Genomic DNA, 21954 nt, shown 5'->3' with positions numbered 1-21954 from the left:
TGTGGTCAGCTGCTCCAGAGCCTCATGTCTTGTGGTTCTGCTCTTCAATAAACTACAGCCTTCTTTCTAAAGCAGTCTCCATTTTGTTTATTCCCAGCTTGGACTGGACCCTGATGAAGATTTTTCTTTCTACAACTTGTAGTGGGCAGTTAATAAAGATAAGTACATTAATATATTCCAACTGACATTAAGAGAAACCTCTGCATCATTTGTTTTTCCTTAGAAATTTAAGATATAATCGTCTTTTTAAAAATGGCATTATCATAAAGATATATTATGACCATTTTCTATTGCAAAAGTCTTTTTTGAAGAATCCAGGAGCATGTGCAGGAACCCTCAGCAGTCTAAGATCGAATTGATCAGGTGCATATTTTTCCCATGTCTTTGAGTACTTGTGAGATGCACAGTTCATGCTGCTGTTTTGTAGGGGAAGGTTAATAGTTGTCACTTCAGAACCCTACCAACAAATACGGTTTAGCCCTGACCCAGATTTGACCTTTTGTACTTGGTAATTCAGGCTCTCTGTTAAAAAAAAAGTTCTCTGGAAAAAAAGTTTAAATTGGATTCCATCCAATAGCAAATACAGAGTGCCAAGCAGCAACTGATGAGTGTTATTTGAAATGCCATTTTCTACAATAGGATAAAGGAGGGCAGATATGCTTCCATGGCCAGCACAAGAATGTGAAGATAACACTACAAAAGGACTTTTAACAAAGGTTGTTTTTAGATGTTGGAAATTTCCACAGCCAGGACTCACACAGAAATCAACATTACTTAGAGTTTGCTGGGTCTTAGTGAGTTCCCAATTGTCCTAAAGGGAAAGTAAATTCTCTTGTCTAACCTTAATAGGATGCTAGTAATAACTTTGGACTTGGATACAATAAAGCTACTTGTTTTGCTATGCAATTAATTTGCAGTTGTCTGTCTAGATTCAATAGCATCTTGGCTGTAACCCATAGTCTGACTGCTCTGATTACCCCTGCAACTGGGATTTAATAATTATACACAGCAAATTTCAAGCGTATGGTATATCTGGGCTACTGTTCCTGCAACTATCATCGTCTTTCACAAGATGTACTTGTGAAAGAACATCTTAACAAACCTGTAGTGTATGCCCTTAAAGCATACACGAAAATGTCAGCACAGCAGGGGGCTGGACAGCTCCAGGCTATAACCGCTTTTGGCGGGAAAGCCTGAATAGAGCGAGTCGTTGACAGCCCCAGGGCATGGTCAGCTCTGGCGGGAAGCCAGGGTTTAAATCCATTGGCCACCTGCACTGGCGGGAAGCCCAGGTTTAAATCTATTGGTCACCATTCACCATTCACTCCAGGTAACCCCTTTGCTCCAGCTTCATTCCTGACACAATAAAGAAATACTACCCAGCTCAAGTGTCCGCCTCTCCGTACAACCACGCGACATTGCACTGGCGACGAGGATGGGATCCTGCACCGGACAACGCTAGCCGTGGACGGAATCCAATCGGCAGCCCCGAACCATGACGCAGGACGACCGAGACGGCGGAATGGCACAACTGGTCAGTATCCCCTTTTCAATAGCAACCGCCCAGAGGAGTAGGAAGCATTCGTGGGGCAGCTCGAATGCTACCTACGGGCAAATGGGGTGAAAGATGACCGGCAGAGAGCGGCAGCGCTACTCTGCAGCTGCGGCACGGAAGCATACCAGCTGGCGGTCGGTCTCTGCGCACCCGACGACATCCACTCCGTCAGGTACAACGAGTTGCTGGCGAAGCTGACGGAGCACTTCAAGCCCAAAACGTTCGAGATTGCCTGGTGGTATCGTTTCGAGAAACAGGACCAGCGGCCGGGTGAGTCTGCCAAGCAATACATGGCCGCCCTGAGGCAGGCAGCTCGCCTCTGTAATTTTGAAAATTTAGAGATCCGGCTGCGGGATCGGATCGTCTGTGGGTTGAGGGACAGGAAGCTGCGACAAAAAATCTTCGCAAAGCAGAAGCTGACCCTGAGGGATGTCCAAGAGGAATTCCTAGCCTGGGACGTGGCCGAGGAGTCCAACGCAAGGGAAGGCAGATCCATCCACCGGTTGAGCAGGTGCAGCGATGTGGACGGGGCAGAGCTGGAAGTGGACGCTATCCACCGACAACAGTGACCCGTCACCTCCAACCGAGACAACGTGAGGGAGCCAAGACCAGCCACGGCGGACGCAAGATGCCAGGAGTGCAGGTGCGGAGCGAATGGCCCCCGGTCTACCCAACTCCACGGCTACAGCGCGAATCAGCCCCGGTCTACCCAACATTGCGGTTGCAGTCCCCAGTTTACCCAGCACAGCGGCTGCGGACAACCCCGGTCTACCCAGTGCCCCGGCTGCGGCACGAACAACTCCCGGTCTACCCGTTGCACCAGCTGCGGAGGACAGCATCCCCGGTCTACCTGCCGTTTCAAGTCAGCCAAGTGCCGGGCATGCGGGAAAACCAGGCACATCGCGGAGGTCTGCAGGAGCAAGCAGCGGGATAACCTGCACGAGGTGGAGGCAGAGTTCCAGTTCACTACAGGTACCGGGGAGCGGTTGCCAGGACTGACAGTCAGCCACACGGCGGGACGGCCGGATGCTTGCCTAACGGGCCCCAGCGGCGCTAACCCCGAAAATAAAATTGAGGGTGAAGCTGCAAGGGGTCCCCTGCACGATGGAGCTGGACTCAGGGTCAGCCGTGTCCATCATCTCTGCCAGAACGTTTAAGGAGATTTGCAAGCGGAGCGGCCAACGGGTTCCCTTGAGGCCATCCAGACTGACCCTCTCTGACTTCCAAAATTCACCCATTAATGTCTGGGGTTAGGCGTTGGTGAGGGTTCAGTACAAAGGGTTCAAGGGGATATTGATTGTACTGGTCGTCAAAGGCCAGCGGACCAGCCTCGTGGGGTTAGGGTGGTTCAACGCACTGGGCATTGAAATTATGGGGATTAACCAGACGCGGAGCTGCCTTTCCCTTGAAGCTGTCTGCAAGGATTTTGTGGATGTGTTCGACGGGCAGCTGGGAAGGTACACAGGTCCCCCAATCTCATTTAAGCTAGATCCCCAGGTGCAACCCATAAGAATGAAGGCTAGGAGGGTTCCGTTTGTGCTAAAGCATAAGATAGAGCGGGAATTGGATAAGCTGGTAGACCAGGGGTTACTAACGCCAGTCAATGGAGCGGAATGGGAAACCCCCATCGTAACACCGCTCAAGGCAAACGGTGAAATTAGAATCTGCGCCGACTATAAGGGGACAATCAACCGGGCTCTGAGCGCTCATTCGTACCCGGTTCCCGCGGTGAACAGCATTCTGGTGTCCCTGCAAGGCGGGTCGGTGTTCGCTAAACTGGATCTGGCCCAAGCTTATCAGCAGCTGCCAGTAGACCCAGAGGCTGCTAGAGCACAGACAATAATCACACACAAAGGGGCGTTCCAGGTAGACCGGTTGCAGTTCGGGGTCAGTGTGGCTCCTGGAATATTCCAGGAGGTGATGGAAAGGATCCTCAAGGGAATACCAGGGGTTTGCCCCTATTTCGATGACGTCCTGATCGCAGCCAGCTCCGAGGACGTCCTGGCAGCCCGTTTGAAGGCAGTACTTGAGAGGTTCAGGGGTGCAGGGTTGAAGCTCAAAAGGGAGAAATGCAAGATTGGGGTAACTGAGACAGAGTTCTTGGGGTTCAGGATTGATGCTCAAGGCATCCACCCATCTGCATCCAAAGTCAGGGCAATCAAAGAAGCCCCTACTCCCAAGAACAAGTCTGAGTTGCAGGCATTCCTGGGCCTCCTCAATTTTTACCACACATTCCTGCCACACAAGGCCACAATTGATGAACCCCTACACAGGTTGCTTGACAAGCAAGCATCCTGGGACTGGACTGACAAACACGTGAACACATTCAAAACACTGAAGAACCTGTTAGCAGGCAATGCCACAGTCACCCACTTCAGGGAGGACCAGCCAATCTGCCTTGCTTGCGATGCATCCCCTTATGGGATTGGGGCAGTTCTCAGCCATTTAAGGGAGGATGGAACTCAGGCCCCCATCACCTACTACTCCAGGACCCTGTCAGCTGCAGAGCGGAATTATGCCCAGATAGACAAAGAGGCACTGGCAGTGGTTGCAGGAGTAAAGAAATTTCATGACTACCTTTATGGTAGGGAATTCCTAATTTATACAGACCATAAGCCATTATTAGGGTTATTTACAACAGAGAAGCAGACCCCACAGTTCCTGTCACCCCGGATGTTACGTTGGTCCATATTCCTCTCTGCATACTCATGCAAACTGGTACACAGGCCGGGCAAAGAGATGGGGCACGCCGATGGCCTCAGCAGACTTCCCCTAAGGGATACCGAGCCGGACCCAGCACCGGCTGTCCAAATACTGGCAATTCAGGAACTGCCAGAATGCCCCCTCAACGCAAGGGACATAGCCACAGAGACCCCCAAGGACAGGGTTCTGAGCAGGGTACAATCTTGGGTGAGCAGTGGGTGGCAGGACAAATCACCAGGGCAAGAGTTCATTGCTTACTTCTCCAGAAGGCATGAACTGTCCACACACAAGGGATGTCTCTTGTGGGGAAGTAGAGTAATCATCCCCACAAGGCTCAGAGAAAGAGTCCTCCAGTCATTACACGAGGGCCACCCAGGAATAGTAAGAATGAAGGCCCTGGCAAGGAGCTACCTGTGGTGGCCAGGGTTGGACAAGGAGATAGAAGAACTAGTAGCGGGGTGTTACACATGCCAGAGGACACAGCCAGAACAACCACATGCACCAGTCCACAAGTGGGAGGAAACACACTCACCATGGTCCAGGGTGCACATAGACTATGCAGGCCCATTCCAAGGACACACATTTCTGGTAGCAGTAGACAGCCATTCTAAATGGCTGGAGGTGGTGCCTGTGGGCAACATGACCTCAGCAGGAACCATTCAAGCATTGAGTGGGATGTTTGCTACACATGGGCTGCCTGATGTGATCGTGTCAGATAATGGAACACAATTTACCTCCTCGGATTTCCAGGTGTTCCTGAGGACCTTGGGGATTAGGCACGCCACCTCAGCTCCTTTCCACCCTGCCAGTAATGGATTGGCAGAACGATTTGTGCGGACAACAAAGGATGCCCTCAAGCGCATAGTACAGGGAAATTGGAAGCAAAGACTGGCCACATTCCTCCTACACCAACATGCAACACTCTGCACCGCCACAGGCAAAAGCCCAGCGGAACTCAGATGGGGCAGACGCCTCATAACAACACTGGACAGACTTCACCCAGACAGGGTAGCAGCAGACGCCGGGACCCCCAACATCAAAACAAGTTTCAACACAGGAGACCGCATCTGGGCTAGGAACTACAGCACAGGTCACCCATGGATGCCAGGGGAGATATTAGAGCAGACAGGACCCCTTTCCTACAGAGTAAGGGTGGAGGGGGGACTCCTTTGGAAAAGGCACCTGGATCAGCTGAGGAAAAGGGCTCCTGAGAGGGTTGTTGAGGACACACTGGGGACTGAGGAGGAAGAGCCAACACAAACACAAACACCCAGGAGGGCTACCAGAGGGGCACAGTGCCAACCCCACCCCAGACAGGAGACTGACAGGGAAGCCAGGCAAACACTAGAACCCAGCAGAACACAAAAACCAGGCACCGCAACACACACACACACACCACAACCCACAACAACAATCACAACAAGGAAGAGAGTCTAGTCACAGCACCACACCACCAGGAGAACCAGTCCCAAGAAGATCAAGCAGGCAGCACAAGGCTCCAAGCTACCTCGTGGACTATGTGCGTTCTTAAGAGGGTGGAGAAGCAACCGAGGACTAACAATGTAAATTCTTGTGTATGTAAAATTTGTGTATAGTGTAAATAAGTGTATATAGTTTGGAGACAGGATGACAAAGGGTAATTCCTCACTATGGGGGAAGGGGTGTAGTGTATGCCCTTAAAGCATACACGAAAATGTCAGCACAGCAGGGGGCTGGACAGCTCCAGGCTATAACCGCTTTGGCGGGAAAGCCTGAATAGAGCGAGTCATTGACAGCCCCAGGGCATGGTCAGCTCTGGCAGGAAGCCAGGGTTTAAATCCATTGGCCACCTGCACTGGCGGGAAGCCCAGGTTTAAATCTATTGGTCACCATTCACCTGGGCAGGTATAAAGAGATTCCAGGTAACCCCTTTGCTCCAGCTTCATTCCTGACGTAATAAAGAAATACTACCCAGCTCAAGTGTCCGCCTCTCCGTACAACCACGCGACATTGCAAAACCTGTTAGAAAGAATTTGAAATGGACCAGAAGGAAGCTGAGAATATTAGGCTTGTGCTTGTTGAAAGAAAACTTTTATTGCACAACATTTTACAAAGGATAGAAGATTGCAGCCACTTTTTTATTTTCTATCCCAAATGGCTTCAGGAACTTCCAGATGCTCAGCCCCTCTGTCTTCCAACTCATTTGATCCCAGAATAAAATGCTTCTAGGATTGATTTGTGATTTTTTCATTGATTATAAATCTATTCCTCGCCTTACTTTCCTTTCAACTTTTCCCAAGCAAACCTTCATGGGGAAAAGTAAGCCTAAGTGAAATTGACTAGAACTTTTCTGATTTGGTTTCATTTTCCAGAACAGGTTAGAAAGAGAACAAATTGTGGGTTTTAGAGAAAATTATTGGCTTCAGACATAAGATTCTGGATCACCAGAGGATTTGTCTCTTGTCAGAACCCGGACTGAAACTTGGCTCAGTAACCATTTGTTCCAGCCATTTTCTATGTCATTTTTCTTCTAAATATCCATTCTGGTGAAAAAGATAGAATGGCTGCACCAGATCTTTTCTCTGGTAATGTTAGTATTAGAAACCCTCCATTGCTAAAGTTCTCTAACTGTGGAAATTGACATCATGGGGAGAAGTGAGAGCAGTAAGTCATGTCTATATCAACTCTCAAATAAAACATAACATAAAACCTAAGTAAAAAATTGTTATTGAACACTTTGTTAAAACACACAAGCATAATTAGTAGCTGAGTGCAAACCATTCATAACATTCAGGAGAACCGCTGGGCAGGTTTCACATCACAACTGACTCCCTAAATAAATCCAGGTTTTCAGAGTCTTTTGAAAGGTCGATAGAGTCAGGGCCTGTCTCAGCTGTGAGGGATGATGCCCCAAAAGGTGGGTGCCATGGCAGAAAAGGTTCTCCTCCAGGGTCCCCTCAGATGAGGCTCCTTAGTGGATGGGACCCAAAACATGCTTCTCCTGCTGTACCTGATGGGACAGGTAGATGTATCTGGTGAGACGTAATCCCTTAAATAACCCAGCATTTTGAATTGAAACCAGAGGCAAACTCATAAAGCACAGGTGTAACATACATTGATCAGCCCACGCTGCTGCATTTTGCACCAGCTGCAACTTCTGAATTTTGCAGAATGTTGCAAAGGCTACCAACCTGTCTAAAAAATCTTTCCCAGAATTGAATGATGCTGAGTATACTATATTTGGAGCCCTCAACTGTAAAAATTAAATTTATATTTAATTCATTATAGTGTTTGTTTTCTAAATTCTAATTCCATCCAGATTACTTTAAAAAGAAAATGTACAGTTTTGCCTTTGGTTCACATGTTGAAAAGTTATGGAAAACATTGCTTTAGTGCTCTTGGGATGTACCAAGGTCTTTGAAATGGTTGCAATGTCACCTACGTCTAAGCGTGTTTTTAGGTCACGAATGAAAAGATTGACATGGAAAGTTCTTATTAAGGACATTTGAAAAAAGATAATCATATCAGGAATGTCTGCCATTTTGTATGATATGCAAATACGATAAGAGAGTCTTGGAGCTATATATATGCGTGTAACAAACCTAACTGTGTGGCTTAGAAGCTGGGACCCACACTTCATTTGAATCAACAACTTGGGGATAAAGGAGTCATCATGAAGTGCCTCTTACTTCTGAGCCTGGTGGCACTTTCCCAGTGTCTGACAACAAAGTAAGTATTGAGAATTGTGCTTTCTTCTAAGAAAACATGTACCATTTTCTTCAGAAGAATCTAATTTTCTTTCCAAACTATGTTCCACAAACTCTTCCAACAAACTTTCTATTGTGATTGGTGGGCAAGCCACAAAGCTGTAACGTGCCTAGCTTTTCCACTGACAGTAATATTTTATTTCCATTTTATAGCTATATCTGCAAATGTACTGTGTGTTCATCAGGTAGAACATGCTTCTTTCTTTACAGAGTATACCTAGATTTCAAGTCCTTCTTCCTCAGCAGAAATAAATCTGAACTTATCTTTCCCCATCTGAGGGCCTCCAGATATGTTGCAATTATAACTCTCATTTTAGCTAGGAATTCTGAAAGTTGTAGCCCTCTTAAGAGCATTGAATCAGAGAATGCTGTCCAAAATGCATTTTATTTCAATCTTTAATGCTATGAACACTATCTCTCACTTACTAATCTTTTCCTTTCCATTATTCAATGCTTAGGGTTTACCTAAAGAAAATAAAATCTGTGAGGGAAACCCTTAAAGATCTTGGGCTGCTAGAAGATTTTCTGAAGAAGCATCCTTACAACATTGGCTCAAAATATTTCCCCAGGCTGCAAAATACATTTGCCTCTGAACCCATGCAAAATTATATGGATGTAAGTATTCCATACTAGGAGGAGATATTCAGCATTTAGCCAATGGACAAAGCTAGAAAATCTCAACACGTTGATTTAACTCAATAGCCTCTTGCTCTGGGGAGAGCAGTAAAAAAAGACATATAGATTTAGGAAGTTATAATTTTAAATGTTTGAAAGTGATTTGAGATGGTGGAACATAAATGATATTTTATTGTAACAAATTGAGCAGATTTGTATTGTTAAAAAGCTTGTCAAACTTGCTTTTGTCTACAAAGAAGTGTTCATCTCTCTTGCTTCAAAAATGCTATGGAGATATCAGGGATGGGTTTTCTTTATTATGTTCTGTCCTCTGCCTCCACAGCTGGAGTACATTGGCACTATCTCCATTGGCACTCCACCACAACAGTTCACAGTCATCTTTGACACTGGTTCTTCCAACTTGTGGGTCCCTTCTGTGTATTGCTCCAGTGGTGCTTGTTGTAAGTAGTCTCCATAACTGACACTTTCGGAAAGAGGCTTCTCTTTGTTCAAGCTTTCCAAATAGACCGTAAGTCCCATCACAGCATCTGTACTGGCATGTTAACTGGGAATCCTAAGAACTCCAATCCCAAAATATTTTAAAGGGACCAGATCAGGGAGACTTCTTTATTCTCATGTCCATCCATCTTTCCAATGTGTTCAACATGGATCGTACTAATATTAGGTGTATTGACTGCTTGAGACAGCTTTGGGGAGCTGCTACTCAAGGGGATCATTATGGAGTAACAAAACATGTTCCTACATAGCAAATGTTTAGGCATGAGTTTGGCTATAAAAGTGACAGATGTAATGTAAGGGATAATCAAATCAGTTTATTACAGCTATAAAACCAGATACAGTAAAATGTCTAATAATAGAACTATTACATATTTTTTCCCACATGACATAAAGGGAAAATATAACTATTTTCCTCCAAATTATAACATTGTTCAGGTTAGCTATGACAGAGGTCAGAGTTCACACATTAGAGAGTATTGTACTGGGATGAGTTAAATGCCAAGATCTCTCTTACTCTCTATCTTTCTGTTCTGTTACATTTTCAGTATGCCCACATCATACTACAATTACTTATCTTTGCAGCTAACCATGATAGATTCAATCCACAAGAGTCATCCACTTTCCAAGCCACCAGCCAGAGCGTATCCATCACCTATGGCACCGGAAGCATGACTGGATTCCTAGGCTATGATACTGTCCAGGTAAACTGCCAAAAAATAAAAAATAAAAAAAAATGAGAAACCATCCTTTGGGAAATTACTGAGTCAGCATGGTTCTGGGTGGACAGACAGGGAAAACCTAATTGAATTCTGTATAGATCTTACTTATGGCAAAAGTTTTTTTTAGCTCTTTCCAACTTCTGATCCTCTGTTAATCTCAGAGGCAGCCATGGTGTTTGTTTGGGGGAATTTTCATAGTCAAGAAGAACAGGAGCTTTAACAACCTTGTCATGCATGCACTCATGATTAAAGAATTAAGAAATTCAGTAATATCCTAGAAGATCCAAGAAATTCAAATGATCAATAAGCACTTCCCTCCCCCCATTTAATCATGGCCAATTTTCAGAGGCTGACTGGACAAGTCCCGCTGTTTTCTTGGTAAGATTTTTCAGAAATGGTTTGCCATCTCTTCTTTCCTAGGGATGAAAGAAAATGACTGGTCTAAAGTCATCCTGTTGATTTTGCTTCTAAGACAGGGTTAGAGCCCTGTTTTTAGCTTGATGCATTAAACACAACTCTAAACTGGCTCTCTGTTCAAAATATTCATAAAACAAATTAGGAAAAAACCCACAATGCTGTAGTGAAGCAGTGACCCCCAAGAAAACAAAACGACATATCATTTTCATTTCTTTGCCATCAGCTAGAAGTTCATTAAACTTGCTGATTGAGCTTATGTTTGTTTCCTTAATATTGAACTTTAACTAATTCGGAGCATTAGCACAGATGTTCCACTTTTCCATTTTTATTTTTATAATGAGATCTTTTTTTAGTGTGAAGTAGCAAAACAGTGTCATTAGCATATTTCAGAAGCAGCACTAGTTATTTTGATTCCAGCTGCCATCTCATCTCATCCCATCCTACTATTCTGTTAATATATTGCTGTAAAAAATTAAATGGGTACAGGTCAATACTGTGGGAGATTCTTTTCACAGTGTTGCGAGAACCAATAATAGTCTTGACAGTTGTGACAACAGAGGCACTTTCTGTTTTGTCTTCACAAAAGAGGCAAATGTCTGCCCCTTACAGAAAAGCAGAAGGAAACAGATGCCGCTTTTGCAAGCCTGGAATTGCTTATATATAAATGTTGCATTTGAAAGTAGAATATTTCTTGGGATTCTTGTGACACAAGATTCATTTCTCTTCTAATATATATACTATGAATCTTAGTTTTTAGATTCTGATTTCGTGGACTGTTTCCAGTGTAGATGGCTGTAAAAGCACATCTGATAAATATGGATCCTGTCATATTCTCTTTTTAGTTCTGAATCATTCTGACTGTCCAGATTCACTTCCTATAGTAGCTTCTTCTTCGCTATAAAGGCTTCTCAAAAGAATAATGACCCATTGGTTATACCATATTCTGGTTTGACCTGTAAAGGCTTTGCTGTAATCAGTGAAGCAGTTGCTCTTTCTGTTTTCTTGTTCTCTTCATTATCCATCTGATGTCAGTTGCTACTTTCCTCCTCCACGCCCACCCCAAACCTGCCTTTACTGCCATTTACCTGTTCATTTCACATTTCTTTCTCTATGCATGCTCTGGCTTCTTTTTGTGAGACATTAAATAACATTACTTGTGGACTTGTGGACTTCAACTCCCAAAATTCCTTAGCCAGCATGCTATACATACATAGAGACTTCCTTTGGGGCTGTTTTATGAGATAGACATTAAACTGCCAAGCAGTTTATTTAAAAGTGGTGAATCAACTAGAATCAAGTGAATTATATATAAATATCTCAAGGTCAGGGATTCAGTGGCTCACTGGGTTAGGACGCTGAGCTTGTCGATCAGAAGGTCGGCAGTTTGGCAGGTTGAATCCCAAGTGCTGTGTAACAGAGTGAGCGCCTGTTACTCATCCCAGCTTCTGCTAACCTAGCAGTTCGAAAGCACGTTAAAAATGCAAGTAGAAAAATAGAGACCACTACGGTGGGAAGGTAACAGCGTTCCGTGCGCCTTTGGTGTCTAGTCATGCTGGCCACATGACCACGGACAAGCGCTGGCTCTTCGGCTTTGAAATGGAGATGAGCACCAGCCCCTAGAGTCGGAAACGACTAGCACGCATGTGCGGGGGAACCTTTACCTTTACCTTTTTATCTCAAGGTCTGTTTGCAAACACACATGTATCTATGCATAAATCTGCTTGAAACTAAAATTAAAATGTGTTGGTATGTGCTTCCGACACAAAAGTAGTAGCAGTGCCTGAAATTAAAAAGGAGTTCTATAAACAATTCTCCCTGTTCTTCTGCACAGGTGGCAGGTATTCAAGTCACCAATCAAATCTTTGGTCTGAGTGAGACCGAGCCAGGCAGTTTCCTTTATTATGCCCCCTTCGATGGCATTCTGGGTCTGGCTTTCCCTGGGCTGTCTGCCTCGGGCGCCACTCCTGTTTTTGACAACATGATGAGTGAAGGTTTGGTATCCCAGGATCTCTTTTCCGTCTTCCTGAGTTCGTAAGTAACAATGATTTGTGCACGTTTTTCTGAAGGAACTAATTATCTGTTGCCAGAAGGGAAAGGGCAGCAATGCCAACCATATTACCTCCGGAGAAACTCAGCAGTAGACAATCCTTTTCAGTTTTACAAGGTTTCAGTGCATTACTGCAAGTTGTCAAATATTATAAAAAATCCCCAGCGAGGTTTTTTTTTTAAAGCATGTGCAACACAATAGCAATATCGCTATAAAGCAGGGGTGTCAAACTCGCAACATCATGTTGTGATGTATTGTGATTTTTTTCCCATTGCCGGCAATGAGGTGGGCGCAGTTTTGCCATGATGCATCCAGCCTGTAGGCCGTCAGTTTGACACCCCTCCTATAAAGTGATATGCATATAACTCTTCACCATGAACAGCAGGTGGCAATATGTAGGTGACTATGGTTGATCATCAAAAGACTAACCAAGGTTACTTCGTTTAGTATTTGGATGGAAACTGTAAAAAAAACAAATTCCAGGACTGTTGGCTAGAACAGGGGTCCCCAACCTTTTGGGCACCAGGGACTGATGCCATGGAGAAAGGTTTTTCCATGGACCAGAGTGGGTGTGTTTTGAATACTGCCTGCTTTGCTTGTTTGTGTGGCCCACTTGCTGGTATGCTGTGGACCACTGCCGGTCCATGGACCGGGTGTTGGGGACCCCTGGGCTAGAAGAGCCTTGGTGGAGCAGTGGGCTAATGCCTCCTTAAGTAACACCAGCTGCCTGCAATTAGTGCAGGTTCGAGTCCCACCAGGCTCAAGGTTGACTCAGCCTTCCATCCTTCCGAGGTAGGTAAAATGAGGACCCAGATTGTTGGGGGCAATAAGCTGACTTTGTAATAATGCCGCTTGGGGTGTGTGTGTGTGAAAGCCCTAATAAGCAGGCATATACATAGAATAAAGGCTACTGCTAAGCTTGTAAGCCGCCCTGAGTCTTCGGAGAAGGGCGGGATATAAATGGAATTAAATAAATAAATAAATAAATAAATATTAAAAAATATTTTTAAAATTCTTGGAGCAAGTCAATGGTAAATTACTTTTGACCTCTGTGAGTTCTGCTAGGCTGCCTCATTGTGGCAGAAGGGATATTCCTGAGACGGAGGAGTGAAGAATACTAGGAATATATTCCAGGAGTATATAAAGGTAGCTTTCAACTTATGACCATTAGTTTAACAACAAGTTTTGAGGCGCCGAAAAGAGTGATTTATGACTGTCCTTGCATTTATAACTATTGCAGCATCCCCATGGTCACCTAATCAAAATCCGGGTGCTTGGCAACTGGCATGTATTTATGATGTCTGCAGCATCCTGGAGTCATGTGATTGCCATTAGTGACCACCTCATGGGGTTTCTGACAAATGAAGTAAATGGGGGAAGCAGATTCATTTAACAACCATACGATTTGTCTAATTGCAGTGACTCACTTAATGATAGCAGCAAAAAAGCCCACAAGCATGACTCACTTAACGATTGCCTCACTTAGCAATAGATATTCTGGCCCCAATTGTGCTCATAAGTTGTGGACTTCCTGTATTCGCAGCGGGTCACCCGAGGCATAATCAGTAACACAGTTGCCTGACGACAGTCATTATGCTCCTGTATTGGGTGGCAGTATAGAAAGATGCCGGAGGCAGATGATCACTTGAGTCCCAATGGCTAAGGCATCTTTTCATACTGTATGGAAAAAGGAAATGATAAAGCACTACAAAATAAACTCATGAGTAGGTAATGTAAATTGAATGACAATATAGTGCCTCATAATGAACCTTTTAAGGTTGGGTTACATTCACATACTATTGAGGAAAAACTGAGGGTCTTTTGGAGTACAACTAGTGTTTATTACACAACTAGATTGAAAATGCAGGGATGTCTAGCTGCTGATCATGCCAGGCAGAAAAAGAAAACCTGCCAGAAAATCTGAAGTATAAGCCAGCTCATACCAACCCAAAGAAAGAAAGTTTAGCACAGAATAGAAATTATAATACCATATCCTTAATTTCACATGCTAGCAAAATGAAACTTAGGATCAACCAATGCAGGTTACCTGGAAGAGGAAATGCCAGATGTTCAAGCTGGCTTTAGAAATTGTTAAGGAATAAGACAGTAAAGACAATTTATTGTTGATACATGCTGGATAATTGAGAAAACAGCAGAAAAGAGTTTGTGCGAGCTTATATAGATTACAGAAAACCCAATGACTGTGTTGACCGTGACGAAAATGTCCTCAGGAAATTTAGAACCACAGAGCATCTTATCTCCTTACATGAAACTTATACATGGGACAGAAATCAGTAGACTAGAGGGAACATAGTGGAACAGATTGGTGCCAGGTCAGCGAAAGATTAAGATAAGATGTACACCCTTTTATTTATGAAAGGGTTAGAGCAGGGGCTCTTCAAACTTGGCCCTTTTATGACTTGTGGACTTCAACTCCCAGAATTCCTCAGCCAGGCACACTGACTGAGGAATTCTGGGAGTTGAAGCCCACAAGTCATTAAAGGGCCCAAGTTGGAAGACCCCTGGGTTAGAGTATATGCTGAAATGGACTGAAATAATCTGTAGTTTTACAGCTCATACACCAATTCACAGAGCTTTCCCTTTCTTAAATTCCTTTCTTAAATTCCATTTCTTCAACAACATTTATCCCCCACCCTCATAATCACTACATAGAAGCCAAGAGATACAACTCTCTCTTTGCTACTACCAGTATTTTATCGCTGAAACAATCAACTAACCCATCATTTTAAGGATATTATTTTTAAAAAAGATTCAATTGGTCAACAGTATAATAGGAAATAAAGGGAAAAAAGGAAAACATTTGCAGTTCCTCTAATTGACATATTCTTCTATGTTCATTTTTCAGTGATGAGCAAGGCGGGAGTTTTGTAATGTTTGGTGGCATTGACTCCTCCTACTATACTGGAAGTCTCAACTGGGTGCCCCTTTCTGCTGAACAATATTGGCAGATCACTGTGGACAGGTAACCCAATTCCTACACCTTCAGCCTTTACCTCCCTGCTTCGCATAGATGCAATTGAAAACAAAGTGCAGGATAATGGCAAAAGAAGATGCCTGCCACTTCTACAAAGTAGACCAGATTAGAAAATAGATGCTTTAACAATTATAGGAATGTAGTTTAGCATTGTGATATATTATAATAATAGACTCTTGAAAGCCTGCCAGAATTTCCTTCTTCCCCCTCTTGTAGGAAAAAAATGAAGGTGGATTATTTTGAATCTTTCTCATTCTTCTTCCTTTCCCTATGTTGGCTAAGTTGTTTTATAACTTCAAATGACCCATAGGCAAGAGGTCGAGATAGTTTTCTTTCTCTCACCTTTACCTATTTCTTTTCAGTATCACCGTTAATGGTCAATCCATTGCTTGTTCCGGTGGCTGCCAGGCTATTGTTGACACTGGTACCTCCCTCCTGGCAGGTCCCCCCAATGCCATTGCTAACATTCAGAACTTCATTGGTGGTAACCAAGATTCCAATGGTCAGGTAAGCTTGATGATAATCATATGAGACTATAATTCATATACATAAATAAATAATCATTACCAGTAATAAAAAAATGCTGGGAACATAGAGTAGTAAAAAGTAGTAAAAATGATCAGGTTAAAATGTTGGATTTCCAAATACAAAGTTTTGACTAGATTTAACTATTTGACAGTAGATTTAACTGTTGTTGAAAAGAAAAAAGCATGGATAATTTATGTGGTAGTACCAGGGGATAGTAGAAGACAAAGAATTGGATAAGATCACAAAGCATCAAGGTCTGAAAATCAAAATTGAAAGGTTATAACATACAGTAAAGCAACTGTGGTGGTTCCAGTGGTTATCAGTACATTGGGTGCTATACCAAAAAATCTTGGATGACATTTAGAAAATCTGTGCATTGACAAAATTTCCATCTGTTAATTGCAAAAAGCCACACTACTTGGTTCCACCCACATGTTACACTAGCCAGGCTCACCTTCTTCCTCTCCTGATATTGTTCTGCTAACATGTAGTAGGCCTTCCACACTGCAAACAACTATCACTTGGCATATAATCCTGAACTGTTGAATCACTGTTGAATCTAAGGACATCTTATTTTGGGAAGCATCACTCTAATGCAGGACTGAGCAATTAATTTTCTCAAGGGGCCACATGAGAAACTGAGACTGTTGTGGAGGGCTGAACCAGTAGGGCTGTGAAGGTGCATAGGCACACACACATGCACATACGTAAATTTTTTAAAAAATAGCAGTCACCTTCAAAGTAAAAGCAATCCACACGGGACAGACAGGGACAGCCAAAAGATCAGAGGTGGCCTGGGAAGGGGGGGCTGTAAAATGCCCAGGTCTGTTCATTTTTTGTGGATAATTTCTAGTCCATAACGCCCAGCTTTTTTTTCCTTTCTCAAATATTATGGGGCTGCTAATATGTGTTTTCTGTTCATCTTACTTCACATCAGTACATAGTCAACTGCAATGCTATCAACCAACTGCCTGACATTGTTTTCACCATCAATGGCATTGAATACCCTGTGCCTGCCAGTGCCTACATTCGCCAGGTAAGATCTGTGATTTATCCAATCTCAAATGATTTAGTTCATACAATAAACTTCTAGAGAAAAAAAATCTGACCCATAAAAAAATTATAGCAAGACAATCTCAATCAGTTATACTCAAGTGGGAGACCTCTTCTAACATTTGAAATGCTTTTGATAAGTTTTAGCAAAGCACTATTTTCATTATGCATTAAGAATTAAACTCTGCAACTCTGAACATGAAATTCAACACATTTAGTGATAAGATTATTCTCATGTAGACCATACTCACTGTGTCTTTTCTCCATAGTAGACCATCCCCAATATCTTAGACTTCAATTTCTAATGTTTGGGCTATCTGGGGAATTATCAGAATAGAAATCCAACACATTTAAAGAGAACCAGGCTGAGGAAAGCTGTAGATTATTTTAAAGAAAGGGTATTGTATCAGCTTATCATTTTGGACTCAAGAATAACCACTGTGCTTAATCACAAATATTGCAATATAAACCTAATGTTCACAGTATGGAAGATTTATGTAAAGCGATTCTTTCCTTACGGCATTATTATTTCATGCCACAGTCCATGTACAAATGTTCAAGGAAAGCACGGTTAAATGAAAAAAACAAGTATGATTCACTGTTACATATTATTCATGGGGCTCTTCAGAAAGTTTCACACAGAGTCTGAACATGATTCTCAGCATCCTTGTCTTTCCCTTGTATATAACTATGATACAATCGTATTCTAGCAATGATTACTTTCCTCCATGGCATTGCCTTCACTTTCTCCCCAACCCACATTTTAGACAGTATTAGCTGTACTAGGATGAACATAGCATTTTCCCTTACTCCAACATAACTCAACAGCAGGCTTAAGGTAGGCAAAATCTTTGTCACCCATCACCTTGGAGGGAAATCAGATGACTCCAAATTTAAACAAGAGGCAAGTTAAAGGTAGACAATGGAGACAACCTATTTCAATGCAAATATGGTTTTCTGTTACTCCAGCATGGATAAGGAACAACTCAACAGGAGAGAGAGGGAATGTCAGCTTCCAAATGCTTTGTAACGGCCCTCTATTTAGGCCATTCAAACTCATCATATATTTGAACTTTTCTTTCAGTTCCAAAGTTATTGCCAGAGTGGTTTCCAGAATATGCCCTTCCAAGAAGATCTTTGGATCCTTGGTGATATCTTCATTCGTCTGTACTATTGTGTCTTTGACCGAGGAAACAACCAGATTGGCCTGGCTCCTATGGCACAGCAATAGCAACATCTTATCGGTCATATTTTAGCCTAAGGATAGTCTTGACTCTTCGGAATTAAATTTGGCAATTATGCTCCTGATCCCCATGCTTTAATGTCAGCAACAATAAATAAATATAAAAATAAATGACTTTATATTCACTGCGCACTAAATGCATGTCAGTTAACAAACTGAAGTTAATCCATTCCAAGTGAAATTTCCCAAGTGAATATGTCCAACCAAGGGGGACCCACCAACTTTGTGGATAATGGATACTACCGTCAAACAACTCTTAATTTTAGGCAGTTTTTTCCAGCATTCAAAAAACATTTAACTTTCCTACAATTAGTAAAGAAGTCAATAAATATACTTTCTAAAGCTTATATTCCTCTATATAGAAAACAAGCCTTTTAAAAATGAATTATATCAAACTATAAACTATTAAAAATCCAGTTTGAGAATATTCAGATTAAATTTATTTATCATAATTTTATTATAATATACATTTTAGTTTTTAAAACCAACCATTTTGTTTAAATGGAATTGTTCACAGCACGATAATACGAATTTTTTATATCAATATATGAAAAACATAATGCAGGCATTTATTTTGACATGGCAACATGCCAAGGTAAATTCACATAGAAATCTCCTTTAATTCCTGCCCAAATGAATGCATGCAAGTCTGAAGTGGCAATCTCAAAGGGGCTTTATCATATCTATCAATAAAACTTTGCATGCAGATGGGTCACATTGTCCAAGTGATGGCACTGAATGATGTGCCCTAATTTAGGAAAGAGTGGCAAGAGAAAAGGATATAGCTACCTTGATAACCAGACAATGTCACTTTAAGCCGTAATCCATTGGTAGACCAAGGCATAGTGATATGAGGCTTAAGAGGTTTTTATTCCCCCTTCCACAAATGTGGTTCCATGAAAGAAAATTGCAATCTGGACCAGTGAATTTTTAGTCTCATGTTTTTCAACTTTAACCCAGCATAAAATCATTACATGCACTATGAGGTAGGGTGGTTTTGACAGATCATAAACTGAATCAGTTTGAAAAACCTTAGCAAAGGCAGTCAGAATGTCTGTGGCATAATGTATCAAACAGTTCAGACTCCTACACTTAATATGTGGACTTGCCTGTCCAGCTACTACTGTTCTGCACTTTCTGGATTTTCACCTGCAAAAACTGCAGAGGAGAAGGCCCTTTCTGAGTAATGATTAAGGCTCAGAAGCCAGCAAAGCTAGAGTTGAAGATAGATGGGCTCTATCTGTCTCAAGGAAGTTGAGCCAGCCAGACAAGGAATAACTGTGGATATACGTCTAATCACTTTTCAAATTGCCACTGGGTCTGTCCAAAGTTACATTTCATGTGGCCGTGCTGCCCTTTGGATTCAAAGGCAAAAGGGTGCTCTATAACAAATGCATCTTTTTCCAATAACACACTATTACAGCTGCAAAGGACAGTCACGTGACACAGGAAAAAGATGCTTTATGGAGACACAGCACCATTGTGGCTTTGAAACTGAAGCACTGCACTGCTCTAGTACAGTACTTCATCCTGTACATTTACATCAGACCCAAGACTACTGAGGAACAATGATGCTAGTTATTAAATTTTAGGAAGCACGTAAGTTAGATAAATGATTATCCAATGAAGACTTACTGGACATCTCACAAAATTAGAATTCCCAGAGACTGAAATGGAGGAAAACAACAGCAGTCTTTCTAGTTTCAATTATCAAAAATTGATATGCCCTTACAAAACACCCCTTTGAGGTAGTTGACAAAATTCAGTCATACTGCCTATTTTATGAATGGGCTGCACATGACTTTCAAAGCCTTTCAAGAACTGAATATTCCTGAAGACTTTAGTGGCTGGCAAATTTCACCCAAGAAATATTAAACAAAATACTCATAAGCTTAGCTTGGAAATGTACTTGCAACTATGACATAGAAAAATACACTTACCTTTAGGCATGATACTATGATTTTAGTGTTCATAAAATATATTTCATATTATAATCTGAATTGCAGAATTCTATACACACCAGAACAAGGAAGTGGAAATTTTCCACTATTAAAATAGTGTTGTACATACTAGTATGCAGTGCAGTCTTATACATACCAGTATGCAGTACATTGTCTGTAAAGCAATGTTTAGTTCATTTCTGACTTCATGGAAAGCTAACCATATTTCATCAATATGTATAATCAGTCTTGAAATGTCCATATAAGACAGTAAGCAGCAACAGAATGTCTATATTAGACATAGTGTGAGAAAATTTATTATGTGACTCCTGGCACAAACTCTTGCTTTCCTTGCTGGCATTAGGCCAGCCATACAACACGTAAAACAAGAGGTTGAATTAGCCTATGATTCTACTACTTGTCAAGCTTCCATTCTGAAATCTTTATGTTTTACTGGAAAGTTTATACTGATTTTGCAAATAAAAGCCATTTTTCTATTGTCTTCTAAGTCTAATGAGGTATTAATTAAGAACTTCAATGCAATCAACAGCTGAAGTGATGCACCCAATTAGAGGACCTGCTTTCTAAGAAGTCAGAAAGTGATTATTGCCATGAATGCTTAGTGGGAAACCTAGCAAACAGCAACCATATAGGCAGATGCTCTTGTTTTTATGAGATTAAAGTGGTTATGTTCCTCTTATTCAAAATAATCTCCAATCTATGGGGATATATCAGTGAGGCTATTCTCATCACTAGAGGTTAATTTAGAGCTGTTCCCTACATTTAGGTGGCGCAAAGAAAAATGTGTTATGTGGGTTGGGCTACCAGGAAGCTCTTGAAAAGAATCTAGATTAGAACTGGCTGAAAAAGAAAATGTTTCAGCCAGAGGTTGCAAAGGAAGGTTATTAATGTTTGAACGCTGAAATAAGGCCAATATGGACTTTTTGAGATTAGCTGGAGTGGATGGAACAGACGTATGAGCAGCAGAGGGAGATGCAGTGGTTCTGCTTGTTCTTAAATAAAGAGAAGACAGGCTGGAATGAGTCATGGAGGACCCAGCTGATTTGCTAGGAGGATCCCCAAAGCTCTCTGGATTATTTAGAAGTGGTACAACGGACTCCAGTTTTATTTGAGGAATTGCTGAGTGGCCTAGCCAAGAAGGAGGGATGATACTTGGTGGTTCATTGACGTGCAACCTAGTGGTCTCTGCTGGTCTGCTTTGGTGGAGTCCAACATTCCCTAGTGCAATTGGGTTCATAAGCACAGTCTTCTGATCATTTGCATTACTTGCTTCAAGATGATCCTCTGGAGTAAATGAGGCAATGTTAGGGGTAGAGCTATCAGACACCAGGGCTATGGGTCCTCTTTGAAGATATTGCAAGGGTTTCTCTGCTGCTCCATCTTCCAAGACAGGGTTGGCTAGTCTATTCTCCAGGGAATCCAAATCATCTGATGTGAAAAAAGCAAACTAGATTGAATATTCATTGCTCTGAATCACTGTGGCAAATGTATTACCTATTACTTGTATTCTAGGCTGTACAAATCTCAATCCATAGTGAATTTAACTGTGCATGAGCATACACAAACATGTGCAAACATTTCCTGCTGGATCACAAAAGTAGATGTAATCACTCATGAACAAAGGACTATTTCATACAGCTTGAACAGAGGATAATTGGGGAACCTAGAAAGTACATTGTAACATGTTCTGCAGCTTTGAATATGTTAAGAAACCTCATTACAGAACATCAGAATAGAAAAGTGCTTGCATACCAGTGCTTGCACATCTTTTCAGAAGATGGAAGGCAAACTTTTTAAGAATTTGTTCGTCAGATTTCCCCAAAGAGTCTCAAATGCCCTATAATTGCAAATAT

The 21954-nt window shown here is 42.2% G+C and overlaps 2 protein-coding genes across 2 annotated transcripts in view; one reads left to right on the top strand and one right to left on the bottom strand.

Moving 5' to 3' along the window:
- Nucleotides 1-7910: 7910 nt before the first annotated feature.
- Nucleotides 7911-18128, top strand: LOC310638702 (pepsin A-like; the record flags this gene model as incomplete). The annotated part of the gene is made up of 9 exons (XM_083359968.1): nt 7911-7966; nt 8463-8619; nt 8963-9080; nt 9721-9839; nt 12106-12305; nt 15188-15304; nt 15679-15823; nt 16788-16880; nt 17982-18128. The coding sequence occupies 9 exons, from the start codon at nt 7911-7913 to the stop codon at nt 18126-18128; spliced, it is 1152 nt and encodes a 383-aa protein (XP_083216094.1).
- Nucleotides 18129-19436: 1308 nt separating this feature from the next.
- Nucleotides 19437-21954, bottom strand: part of VWCE (von Willebrand factor C and EGF domains) — a gene marked incomplete at both ends in the record, with an annotated part of 31059 nt that continues 28541 nt past the window's right edge. The window contains 2 exons of the mRNA XM_083359847.1: nt 19437-19563; nt 21055-21529. Of these exons, the coding sequence (XP_083215973.1) occupies nt 19437-19563; nt 21055-21529 (602 nt within the window). The remainder of the gene's footprint in view (nt 19564-21054; nt 21530-21954) is intronic.

Source organism: Vipera ursinii (genome assembly GCF_947247035.1).
Source record: "Vipera ursinii genome assembly, chromosome: 1".
In the NCBI taxonomy this organism is placed as follows: domain Eukaryota; kingdom Metazoa; phylum Chordata; class Lepidosauria; order Squamata; family Viperidae; genus Vipera; species Vipera ursinii.
Note: the sequence above shows the minus strand (reverse complement) of the source record. Positions and strands in the feature narration are given on the sequence as shown.